At 39.4% G+C, this 11,846-nt stretch overlaps 2 protein-coding genes across 2 annotated transcripts in view; one reads left to right on the top strand and one right to left on the bottom strand.

Moving 5' to 3' along the window:
- Nucleotides 1-1,357: 1,357 nt before the first annotated feature.
- On the bottom strand, nucleotides 1,358-3,543 carry LOC135480778 (ankyrin repeat domain-containing protein 54-like). The gene is made up of 3 exons (XM_064760703.1): nucleotides 3,261-3,543; nucleotides 2,546-2,644; nucleotides 1,358-1,966 (listed from the first exon to the last, which is right to left on the bottom strand). The coding sequence occupies exons 1-3, from the start codon at nucleotides 3,424-3,426 to the stop codon at nucleotides 1,653-1,655; spliced, it is 579 nt and encodes a 192-aa protein (XP_064616773.1). The 5' UTR covers nucleotides 3,427-3,543; the 3' UTR covers nucleotides 1,358-1,652.
- Nucleotides 3,544-3,832: 289 nt separating this feature from the next.
- Nucleotides 3,833-11,846, top strand: part of LOC135480210 (dipeptidyl peptidase 2-like) — a 79,517-nt gene continuing 71,503 nt past the window's right edge. The window contains exons 1-2 of the mRNA XM_064759983.1: nucleotides 3,833-4,004; nucleotides 8,997-9,133. Of these exons, the coding sequence (XP_064616053.1) occupies nucleotides 3,833-4,004; nucleotides 8,997-9,133 (309 nt within the window). The remainder of the gene's footprint in view (nucleotides 4,005-8,996; nucleotides 9,134-11,846) is intronic.

Below are 11,846 nucleotides of genomic sequence, written 5' to 3'. Positions count from 1 at the left end.
TGAAAGCAAGTTACAGGGTATATCAGTTTGTTTCAGTAAATTATAATGGCATAGAATGCCATGGAAAATTGGAACTTTGAAACATACTTCTGACACCAAAAAGACTGGAACGTTACTGTTTCTCCAAGATGATATGCCAATTTTGAGTGTACCCGTACCCTAATTCTTCAACCACCTCTGCAGCCAGTATTGTGAAACATTCTCAGAGAACTATGAAGTGTAGAGAAATAATTGGCAGTTGATGAAGCATGCATCTTGAGTCCCACAAAGAAGTCGTTTTTAGTGTCATTGTCCTAAATGTATGCATATACTCCTCTGAAAAGGGTGCCTGGAAGGTTGACAAGGTTGAAGGTTGGAAAGTGTGAACTAGGACAAACAAGGAATGACATGCTGGCATGTTTAGAACAATACTCAGTTCCTGAGCAACTGTGTGTCATCTACATTTAACCTGGAACTCAGTCGTGACACCTGCACTGTCCTCAAAATGTCAAATTGTGACAATTCTCATTATTCATGAATAATAAAGACTACAATTACAGTTAAGATTTATTTAAGAGTTCTCTTCCAATCACTAGAATGCATGAGGTACAAGTTGAATTTCAGTCTCTGACTAGGAATTTGTAGATGGTTTGGACAGTCTGACGTTTTTTTTAGACCACTTGTCTCTCAACATACCAAAGAGTTTAAGAATGGTACTTGCTGCTACCTCGCTTGGTGCTCAGCACTGAGAGTTTAGAGAAGGAAACATGACTGGTTGGCGGAGAGTGAGCATAATGTGACTGGGTGAGCATGGAATCGCTCTGCCACTATATATAGACATGCCTCTCGTCATCATATGACTGAAAAATTGTTAAGTACAACATTAAACTCCAAGCATACCTGCAAACACTTGTCTTTCACAAATGTGGTGTGCATATCTGTATATCTGACGTGGGAAAGTTTGTCAGTGACTTGCCAAAGGCTAGTGGTATATTTTATCACCATTTATCACTATTAGTGGATGGTGATAAAATCAAAATGAACCCTAATGATTTTGAGATTACAGCACAGATTTCCAATACTACTGTATTTCACTTAAAAGTTGAAGGTTGGTGTGTAAAAATGTTCTATCATAAGAATGTTAAGACATTAAAATGATATTTTTGATGCCAAATTTCTGATAAGTACTTGACAAAACTTCACCAAAAAACTCTTTTAAGCTAGTGATTCAGAATAAAGCAAATTGTGTCACTTGAAAAATGCTGAAAAACGTTATCAGGGATACAGTTCGTTCCGTTCAAAATCCCACATCTCAATGTGAATTGGCTTTAATATGATAGGACTGACACATGAACACACTGTAAATATGGATGATAACTGGCAAGTCTTGCTGTCAAGGCTGATTTCATGTTACATTAATTTCATGCCATTTAACACAAGTATGGTCCTTCATGTAAGACTGTCACGAATAAAGTCCTTAATGTTAATTTGTGCTGAATACATGTAACACTGTAATTGACTGGATTCCTGACAGGGTATCAGTGTTCAAATGTTCATATGATATGTACATAATGATTATGACATGTTTTGTACAAGAAAAGTACAATGATCTGATGTTTTTTTAATAAAAATAGATAAATTTGTACTGTACAGTGTATTCACCACAGTTTGTGTCACTTCTTTTTCTTCTTCCCTTTTCCTTTCTTTTTCCCTTTTCCACTTTTCTTTTTTCCTTTTCCTTTTTTCCCCTTTTTGGCTGAGGATTTTTTCTTAGTCTTTTTAAAACCTCCAAGGGCATGTTCGGGAATAGCAGACTGTTCAGTGTCATAATCAATCCCTGGAAGGTCTCCATCCTGGGCAGCCTTTAGTAACTCCCACAGAGGAGAACCTGCTTTGGCAAGGTCAATGGGACTTAACCCTGACTGAGTCCTAGCACCTAATTCTGCACCATTCAGTATTAATAATTTCACAACTTCTATGTGATTACCTGTGAACAAAAAGAAAGGCATTATCATGAAGCAAACAGAAAAAAGAAATTCAGTAACATTTTTAACAGGTTTATTGTACACATTAGGCCATAATTCAAGTTCAGCTCATGCTGGCTTCCTTTTCGGCTGTACGTGCACATGGGAAGGTCTATTCGCAACCTACAGATGGCTGTTGGTTTCCCCCCCAGACTCAGCAGGTTTACTCCAACCATAATGCTGGCGACTGTTTTATAAGTGGAATATTCCTGAGAACGGCTTACAACACCAATCAAATAAATAAACAAAATTTTTAATTTGTGTGGCCTTAAAGGAGAACTCAAGAAATGAAATGTTTTTTCTTGGGGTCCAGAACAGTGAAAACTCTTAGCTTTACCTTGAGCATTATTGAACAGAAAGTTGCTCTTTCATATGTAATTAAAGTTGAGGCATTAGGGCAAATGAGTATTAGACTAACACATTTATCTGTGCATTTTTGATATAAAATTCCTACTAGGCTCTGAAGGTATATACCGTTCATTTCTCTTAACTGAATATGAAAACTAAAAAAAAAACAAATGGATTTCAACTTAAACATTCACCTCGCGTAGCCAGATGTAATGGTGTCACATAAGAGAAAGCCTTGGCATTGACCTGTGCTCCAGCCTCCAGCAACAATCGGACAGCCTCAGTCTGGCCAGCTGATATGAAAGCAAACACTGAGGAATTAGCAGACATGTTACTGTATGGACAGAGGACTATGGAATGAAAGCTAGTGAATATGGGTAGGCCTTGTGTAGTAATGGGCATACATGTAGGTTTGCCTGGAGGGTAACTCAGTGTTAATGTCATGGATGCACAGTATCTAAGCCATGTAGTATTTAAAGTGCTGTACACTGAACCGTCAAATGCAGCATCACAAATACAGCATCGTTCCGACGCACGTTTCTGTGGTACTCACACTTTCGTATCATTGCAAAAAAAAAAAAAAAAAAAGCCAAATTTTGAACATGAGATCAATTGGATCGTGTGGATCAAAATAAACTTTAATTCGGTAAGCAGTCCACTTATGCTGTAGATTGTAGTATGTCCAGCAATTTTTACTATTAAAGGCGTCGCTTCTTCTTCTCTTGTGCTTAAAGTATTAATACCACGAAAACACATGAGGCCATGCTACATGATTATGTTTGACAAATACTTTTTGAGTATTTTGGCGGCTTACGCGCAGATCAGTTAAATTAATTTGCCACATACACGTATATGTACGTTTGCGTTTTGGCTGTGTCTGTTTCGTGTTATTACGAGGATTAAAGCTACCTGCTGCAGCTAAGCTCAAGGCCGATCTCCCGTTTTCGTCTGTGAGGTTGGCGTTAGCCTTTTTTCGCAACAGTTTCAAAATCATCCCGACGTCACCTCTTTCGGCCGCCGGCAAAAGAAGATTTTCTGTGTCCTTGTGCAAGTATAGGGGAGATATGTACTCCATTGTTTTTTCTTGATGTTTACTGTCAATAGAGTGTGAGGGAAAACGGCCTTGTTAAGCTATCTCTAAGTTTTCACCCGATATTCTCAGAACCTGTCAAAATCTCACGGTTGTTGTCAGGTTGTTGTTTACATTGGCCGATACACCATTTTATAACTCCTTTGGCTGAAGAGTTCCATCTGGGAGCGGATTTGGAAGTGGTTTAAAGTTTTGAACGTCTTTGTGGAGAAAACTTGCTATGAATTCAAGTGTTTATTTAGTCTATACACGTGTGTTTATTACTAAGATAAATGTTGTTTCTGGAATAAATTATATCTTAATTCAGCTCAGGTAAATCAAAGGACGGGAGATAATCTAGTGGGAAGACGATCGGTGGTCATGCGGTAGTCATGTGGCGCTGAATTTAATGATGGCGGACTCCACAACATCAACGTTGCTCGCGGTGTTCCTTTACTCAGCTTTTGCTGTTGGTCAGCAAGCTGCGACGCCATATGTTGAAAAGTATTTTGATCAGATAATTGATCACTTCAATTTTGGCACGTATGGATCTCAAACATATAAACAACGTTATCTTATCCAAGGTACCGAAATTATCTCAATTGTTTTTCTTTTTTTTTTGACACTGTCACTGAATGTCACTGAGTGTCGGTGTCAGTGACAGGGATGGAAGTGAAGGTACGGTGGCCTATATAGGCCTACGACATTTTCCATTTTTCTTACCTTTGAAACATTTTCTTAAGTTTCGACTTAGTTTTCACCCAGTTGGAAACCGTGTGAACCTGGGTGAAAAGATTTTCCCCAGGGTGAAAACCTTTTCACCCAGGTGGAAACCTAAGAAAAAATTACAAAAGTTGAGAAAAAAGGAACATGTCATACATATACCGCGTGCATGGGCCACCGTATGAAGGTGATCGCATTCAGGACGTCAATAGCAGTAAGAGTTTGAGTTCAGCAGATACTGGGATTAAGTTAAACAAAATAGGTAAACGGTAAGAAATGTGTTAATAAAAAGGCAGTGTAAAATTCTTTGGAATCTGAGAGTCCACTAGCTGTCGTCACATTCAGCGTTCAACTTCAGTCCTAAGAGAATTACCAGGCGGAAATAGTAACATGACATGAAGGATACCCTATGGAACACAGCTAATGCCACAATTCAGATAAATTTATGATGAATAACACTGTATAAACCCAATAAGTGAAGAGTCCTCAAAAACAAAATGTTCACCATGCAATCTCGGCCCATTGCCGCCAGTAGCATATAACTGATTGATGTTGTGCTTGCAATAAATTGACAGAAAAGATAAAGAACATAAATGTCTGCAAACTTCAGGCTGTTTCTAATGCTGTGAAAAACTGCTGTGTCACTAAAGGTGCAAGCTTCAGAAAACTGAGTAGATTATTTTTCTGCACCCCATAGTTCTCTCAAAATGTTACAAAATATTGGTTGCAGTGGTGGTTGAAAAGGTTGAAGACTTAGGGTAGGCTTTTGGGCTCACAACTGGGAACATTTTAATGTAGCACTACATATTTGAGAGGAAAAAAGAGTGTGCCATGGAGCTGTGATTTTTCAGCACTGTATTTTACAGTTGACTGTTACTTAATCTAGATCACATAAAGAAAACGTGAATGAAAGATTAAGTTGACTGAAATCAGACACTCAAACCTTCATTCACTTCAACTATTCCACCTTACCTCCACTGTCCAAACAATAAAACGGGGTGTGCACATCTGAAAAGTGTATATTTTTGGAAATTATATAGCCCTAAATTGTAACGTGTGGTGGCAAGTTGAGAAACAGGCCATTTGGAATGTTCATTAGGCAAAAAATATTTCTCTGAACACCATTTTTTTTTATTTGATAAGAGTATTACTTGTTCTCTCAACAGCTGTATCATTACACAATTTTAAAAGAAAATCTGAGGGTTACAAGTTAAGTGTCACAAGCTACATATATCTTAAGTGAAATAATTTCATACAGAGCATATTGTGTACACAATTCTACAATATACCATTTTGTATGTCATGTCAGTGCTCCAAATGTTATTACCAGGGTTGAAATTAACTACAAAATGTAACTAGCCCAAAGGATGTACAAGTGTCATTTGAGATATGCTTGTACAGTACGGACCCTCCTCACTATTAGCACTACCAGCTGCACTGGCATGGTGGAAGGAGCTTTGCCTTGTAAATAGTAGATCAAGGGTTCTAACCCAAATCGAGTCGTACTTATGATTTTAAAATCAGTAATCTTAGTACTACATTGCTTGACACTCGATAAGCACAAGAGGTTCGTACAGGTCAGCTTGGTGTCAGTGTAATATGTGACTGGGTGTGGTGTCATGTCTGGTGTCTTTGGCATGGCGTTTGAGTGAGGCAGCACTATGAATATATAAGCACTGGGCCCTGCCTGCAACATGGAAGCACCTTCATGATATGATCGAAATAATGTTAAGAATGACCTTAAACCGCAGACAAACAAACAAATCAATATTTAGCAATAAAGTAATATCTGATTAAACTTTTCTGCGATATATTTTCATCTAAATGTATATCATCTAGTAGAATTAAAGGCATATTTTACATGATGGGTTGTTTTGCAGATGTAGTTACTGCCTCTGGTAACTGAATTAAATACTGATAAATCACAGCCTATCAAGAGTAGCCCCCAGCCAAAATTCCACAAGCCTCGAACAAGTCGTGCAGTGTGTATATATGCCCAGCTTAAAAATGAAAACTTCACAAGTCTTGGACAAGTCATGCAGTGTTCATTGATGCCCAGCTTACCACAGATAACTTCACATGCCTCGGACAAGTCGAGCGGTGTACATTGATGCCCAGCCTACCACAGATAACTTCACAAGCCTCGGACAAGTCGAGCGGTGTACATTGATGCACAGCTTACCACAGATAACTTCACAAGTCTTGGACAAGTCATGCAGTGTTCATTGATGCCCAGCTTACCACAGATAACTTCACAAGTCTCGGACAAGTCATGCGGTGTTCATTGATGCCCAGCTTACCACAGATAACTTCACAAGTCTCGGACAAGTCATGCAGTGTTCATTGATGCCCAGCTTACCACAGATGACTTCACAAGTCTCGGACAAGTCATGCGGTGTTCATTGGTGCCTAGCTTACCACAGATAACTTCACAAGTCTTGGATAAGTCATGCGGTGTTCATTGATGCACAGCTTACCACAGATAACTTCACAAGCCTCGGACAAGTCATGCGGTGTTCATTGATGCCCAGCTTACCACAGATAACTTCACAAGTCTCGGACAAGTCATGCGGTGTTCATTGATGCCCAGCTTACCACAGATAACTTCACAAGTCTCGGACAAGTCATGCGGTGTACATTGATGCCAAGATTACCACAGATAACTTCACAAGCCTCGGACAAGTCATGCGGTGTTCATTGATGCCAAGATTACCACAGATAACTTCACAAGTCTCGGACAAGTCATGCAGTGTTCATTGATGCCCAGCTTACCACAGATGACTTCACAAGTCTCGGACAAGTCATGCGGTGTTCATTGGTGCCTAGCTTACCACAGATAACTTCACAAGTCTTGGATAAGTCATGCGGTGTTCATTGATGCACAGCTTACCACAGATAACTTCACAAGCCTCGGATAAGTCATGCGGTGTTCATTGATGCCCAGCTTACCACAGATAACTTCACAAGTCTCGGACAAGTCATGCGGTGTACATTGATGCCCAGCTTACCACAGATAACTTCACAAGCCTCGGACAAGTCATGCGGTGTTCATTGATGCCAAGATTACCACAGATAACTTCACAAGCCTCGGACAAGTCATGCGGTGTTCATTGATGCCAAACTTACCACAGATAACTTCACAAGCCTCGGACAAGTCATGCAGTGTTCATTGATGCCCAGCTTACCACAGATAACTTCACAAGTCATGCAGTGTTCATTGATGCACAGCTTACCACAGATAACTTCACAAGCCTCGGATAAGTCATGCGGTGTACATTGGTGCCAAGCTTACCACAGATAACTTCACAAGCCTCGAACAAGTCATGCAGTGTACATTGATGCCCAGCTTACCACAGATAACTTCACAAGCCTCGGACAAGTCGAGCGGTGTACATTGATGCCCAGCTTACCACAGATAACTTCACAAGCCTCGGACAAGTCGAGCGGTGTACATTGATGCCCAGCTTACCACAGATAACTTCACAAGCCTCGGACAAGTCATGCGGTGTTCATTGATGCCCAGCTTACCACAGATAACTTCACAAGCCTCGAACAAGTCATGCGGTGTTCATTCATGCCCAGCTTACCACAGATAACTTCACAAGCCTCGAACAAGTCATGCAGTGTTCATTGATGCCCAGCTTACCACAGATAACTTCACATGCCTCGGACAAGTCGAGCGGTGTACATTGATGCCCAGCTTACCACAGATAACTTCACAAGCCTCTGACAAGTCATACAGTGTTCATTGATGCCCAGCTTACCACAGATAACTTCACAAGCCTCGGACAAGTCATGCGGTGTTCATTGATGCCCAGCTTACCACAGATAACTTCACAAGCCTCGAACAAGTCATGCGGTGTTCATTCATGCCCAGCTTACCACAGATAACTTCACAAGCCTCGAACAAGTCATGCAGTGTTCATTGATGCCCAGCTTACCACAGATAACTTCACATGCCTCGGACAAGTCGAGCGGTGTACATTGATGCCCAGCTTACCACAGATAACTTCACAAGCCTCTGACAAGTCATACAGTGTTCATTGATGCCCAGCTTACCACAGATAACTTCACAAGTCTCGGACAAGTCGAGTGGTGTACATTGATGCCCAGCTTACCACAGATAACTTCACAAGCCTCGGACAAGTCATGCGGTGTTCATTGATGCCCAGCTTACCACAGATAACTTCACAAGCCTCGGATAAGTCATGCGGTGTACATTGATGCCCAGCTTACCACAGATAACTTCACAAGCCTCGGACAAGTATTGCGGTGTTCATTGGTGGCAAGCTTACCACAGATAACTTCACAAGCCTCGGACAAGTCAAGCAGTGTACATTGATGCCCAGCACCGTAGATACCTTAAATACCTCCACATGACGTGCTATAGACAGAGCACAATGTGGCAGGGAGTACTTTGCAGTAAATGTGAAAAGTTGGTCTTCCACATGCCTCAAATTAGCAAGAATAAGTATTGCAGGAAGCATGGTGCAGCAAATGGTTGACTTAGATCAGTGTTCTTATAGAGTCTCTGGGCATGTCCAGGTGTGGTCATGTTTTTTTTTTAGTTAAGCAGCATGATGTATGATCTAGCTAAGTTCACCCTGTTTTATTAGATTACTATACTAAATTTTCAAGCTAATGTCAAATATGATAAGACTGAAGCAAACAAATACATCTTTAATATGTGTGAATGATGTTCTAGTGGAAGCTTATCAGGCGACGTTGTTTTCCATTTGGAACAGTTTTTACGGATTAACTTTTTAGATTGATTAAATGTTTGGTTGTAGAGAGAAGCACAATATGTACATAATGGAAAGAAGATGTAACAATTATTATTCTTCTTTCTTCAGATAAATGGTGGGATGGCAAAGGCCCCATTTTCTTCTACACTGGCAATGAAGGGGACATAACCAGCTTCTGGGAAAACACTGGATTAATGTTTGATCTGGCCCCAGAGTTCAGTGCCCTTGTTCTGTTTGCAGAACACGTAAGTACTGTACTTATTCTTTATTCTAAACAAATTTTACTTTTTTTCTTACTTATGGGAAATTTTCAGATAAAGGAAATATTAAACATCAATGTGCTTTTTTGTATTATTACCTCAAATAGAATCATTGCGATTTGAAAATAGATGACATAATTGTGTGTTCTGCAGCAAACTGTCCCCTCATTATGACATTTATCAGCATGTGACATCATTGCTGCCAGCAGCAGATTTCGTAAAAAAATGACTCCGCGATTGTCGAAGTGATCGATGTCATGAAAAAAGTACGTCTGCTGTACAACAGGATTTGGAAAAAAAAAGAGTATTTATTTATGCACAACATGTCTCTAAGTATGAATTGAAAAAAAGGATTCACAATGGGACAAAGCAGCATTTGCTAAATAAGGGTCAATTCCTGCGAATCTGATTGGCTTACAAAAACTGCAGCGAATTGCAACTTTTTTCTTGCTCTGATCGACACACGCGAATATTCGACTTCGACTGACTGTTGTACAAATCTTCAAGTTGAGACGTTCTGCGTTTAGTGTGATCATCAAAGACCACTTAGCATCTTTGTTATGCCAGTAGAAGAAATTGCTGGCGGATGGCGTCTGTTTTTCTTCAGCGAACTACCTCAGAAGTGAAAAAAAGTGAGTACTTTTGTTTTGTTTGGTGTGTAGCATCACATCTTGTTTTAGTTTTGATATACATGTACATTTCCAAAATACGTTCTTCCTTGCATTGTATCAGAGATCCTCAGGAAGTACTGCAAATAATCCAAAAGTTTGTCCATGACAGAGTTTTTCATTTTATTCTGAGATTTCTGTTCATCTCAGAAAAGTATGTAAAGGAACATAAGATGATATCCGTAAGTGGAAGGATGTAAGTAGGAGGGTTGTAAGTTTCAGCACCAAAAGTCATTTTTTGTGACATACATTTTATTTGTTTATTGGGCAAAGTTTTAGGTCATTTTAGTTGAAATTTACTGTTGAAATAATGGTTGAAGTTGATTCTTAAGAATGTAGTGTATTTTAGAGCAGAAATGTGAAGGTTTGTTCATTTGTACCCCCTTTTAAAGAAATCTTTGTGGTATTGAGTAAGGAACTTGATAAATTTCCTTCTCAGCAGTATATGTTATAGGTGAAATTCTTTCGTGGCAATATTTGTAGGTGATTTCACCTAAAGTTTTGCTCTCCGGCTTTATGTGGGAAGGTCTGCCAGCAGCCTGCGGATGGTCGTGGGTTTCCCCCGGGCTCTGCCCCCGGTTTCCACCCACCATAATGCTGGCCGCCGTCGTATAAGTGAAATATTCTTAAGTACGGCGTAAAACACCAATCAAATAAATAAATAAATCACCTAAAGTTTTGTATATATATGTATATATATGTAAAAATGCACTTTCAGAAATACATAAAGGCCTTAACTTGACACTTTTGTTTTTCTGACGAAACATTAATCACACTTCAGAAAAACGCTTAAATGGCCCTATAAAGTGGATGAATCAGTTAGGATCAAACAAGATGTATCCCTTCAAAAATGCTAAGCATTAGTTGAAATACAGTATTTGTAGTTGATGAAATTTTATCTTAGAATTATTTCATTCAATGGTACCATAAGTATCTTTATTTCCTTCAGAGAGTACGATACATTTGATGAAAAAGAATGAAAATTCTTTCTGGGCAGTATTTCACTTGTCACATTTCCATATCAGTCTTTAATATCTACAGGTGTTAAGAGTAAGGTATTTGATAAATTCTTTTTTGGCAATATTGTGCTTTATACCTTCATTAGTATGAGTAAGTTAGTCAAGGAGTCCTTTCTTGGCAGTACTTCTTAAATTATACCGTAGCAATGCTTATAACTGTGGATGTAGAGATTTGTTGATGAAATTTTTTCTTGGGAGTATTTCTCTGATATTATCTTCAACGCGCTGCACATACGCACATTTGTAAACAGCTCATCAACAATCTATTCTTCAGTTGGCATTAATTAATGAGTTTAAGCATTGTTGCCTCCGCTAATTTGGCATATTGTCAATTTTGAACACACATTCAGGATCCCATTTCATTCATTCATTCATTAGTGAGAACGTGTAATTAGCCAAGCAGGAGACCAGAGGCATTGTGTTTGTGGGCAGACATTCGTTATGAATGAATACTGTGATAACGAATGGCATGTTGAAAACACGCTGTGTTTGCTAATACTGGATTTATTGCTTGCCGTACTCGTGGCCGGTGTACAGGGTTGTGCAATCCTAGGCCATCTCCTTGGGATTTCATTAAGAAACGAGTACGATATGGTCTACACTGTCGCGGGTACCCCTACTGGTAGCCGTGGCAACACAATTTCCTGTAGCATTCAGAATTGGTAACAAGCAATGAAGCGATAAATGGCACAGCCTTCGATTTTCATCAGTGGGGAAATTGTTTCGGCATTTATTTGCGGTGTGTGAATCCTTGATTTGAAACTCTGTTGGCTTCTGAGGCTGCGAGTCCACGAGGCCGAGGAACATATTTTTCATCCTCTACATTTACTGTCTAGATAGGATCATTTATTTATTTTGTCCAGTAAACATCAAACAAATTGCTTGTAGCTGTGATTGCTTAATGGCCACATGTCTTTCAAACTGTCAGTGATAAATTGCTATGGTGATGTCCATAATGAAGCGGCAAGTTATTGATTGTACAACTCCTAAACTTTTGAAAAAAAAAAGAAA

The sequence above is a fragment of the Liolophura sinensis genome, chromosome 13 (assembly GCF_032854445.1).
Source record: "Liolophura sinensis isolate JHLJ2023 chromosome 13, CUHK_Ljap_v2, whole genome shotgun sequence".
Classification (NCBI taxonomy): Eukaryota; Metazoa; Mollusca; class Polyplacophora; order Chitonida; family Chitonidae; genus Liolophura; species Liolophura sinensis.
Note: the sequence above shows the minus strand (reverse complement) of the source record. Positions and strands in the feature narration are given on the sequence as shown.

Bases quoted from the DNA above. Each gene is read 5' to 3' on its own strand.
- LOC135480778 (XM_064760703.1), bottom strand. From the start codon at position 3,426: ATGGAGTACATATCTCCCCTATACTTGCACAAGGACACAGAAAATCTT. The intron at 2,645-3,260 runs GTAGCTTTAATC...CTTTCATATCAG, and splicing joins CTTGAGCTTAGCTGCAGCAG to CTGGCCAGACTGAGGCTGTC. The intron at 1,967-2,545 runs GTGAATGTTTAA...TTTTGTTCACAG, and splicing joins ATTACATCTGGCTACGCGAG to GTAATCACATAGAAGTTGTG.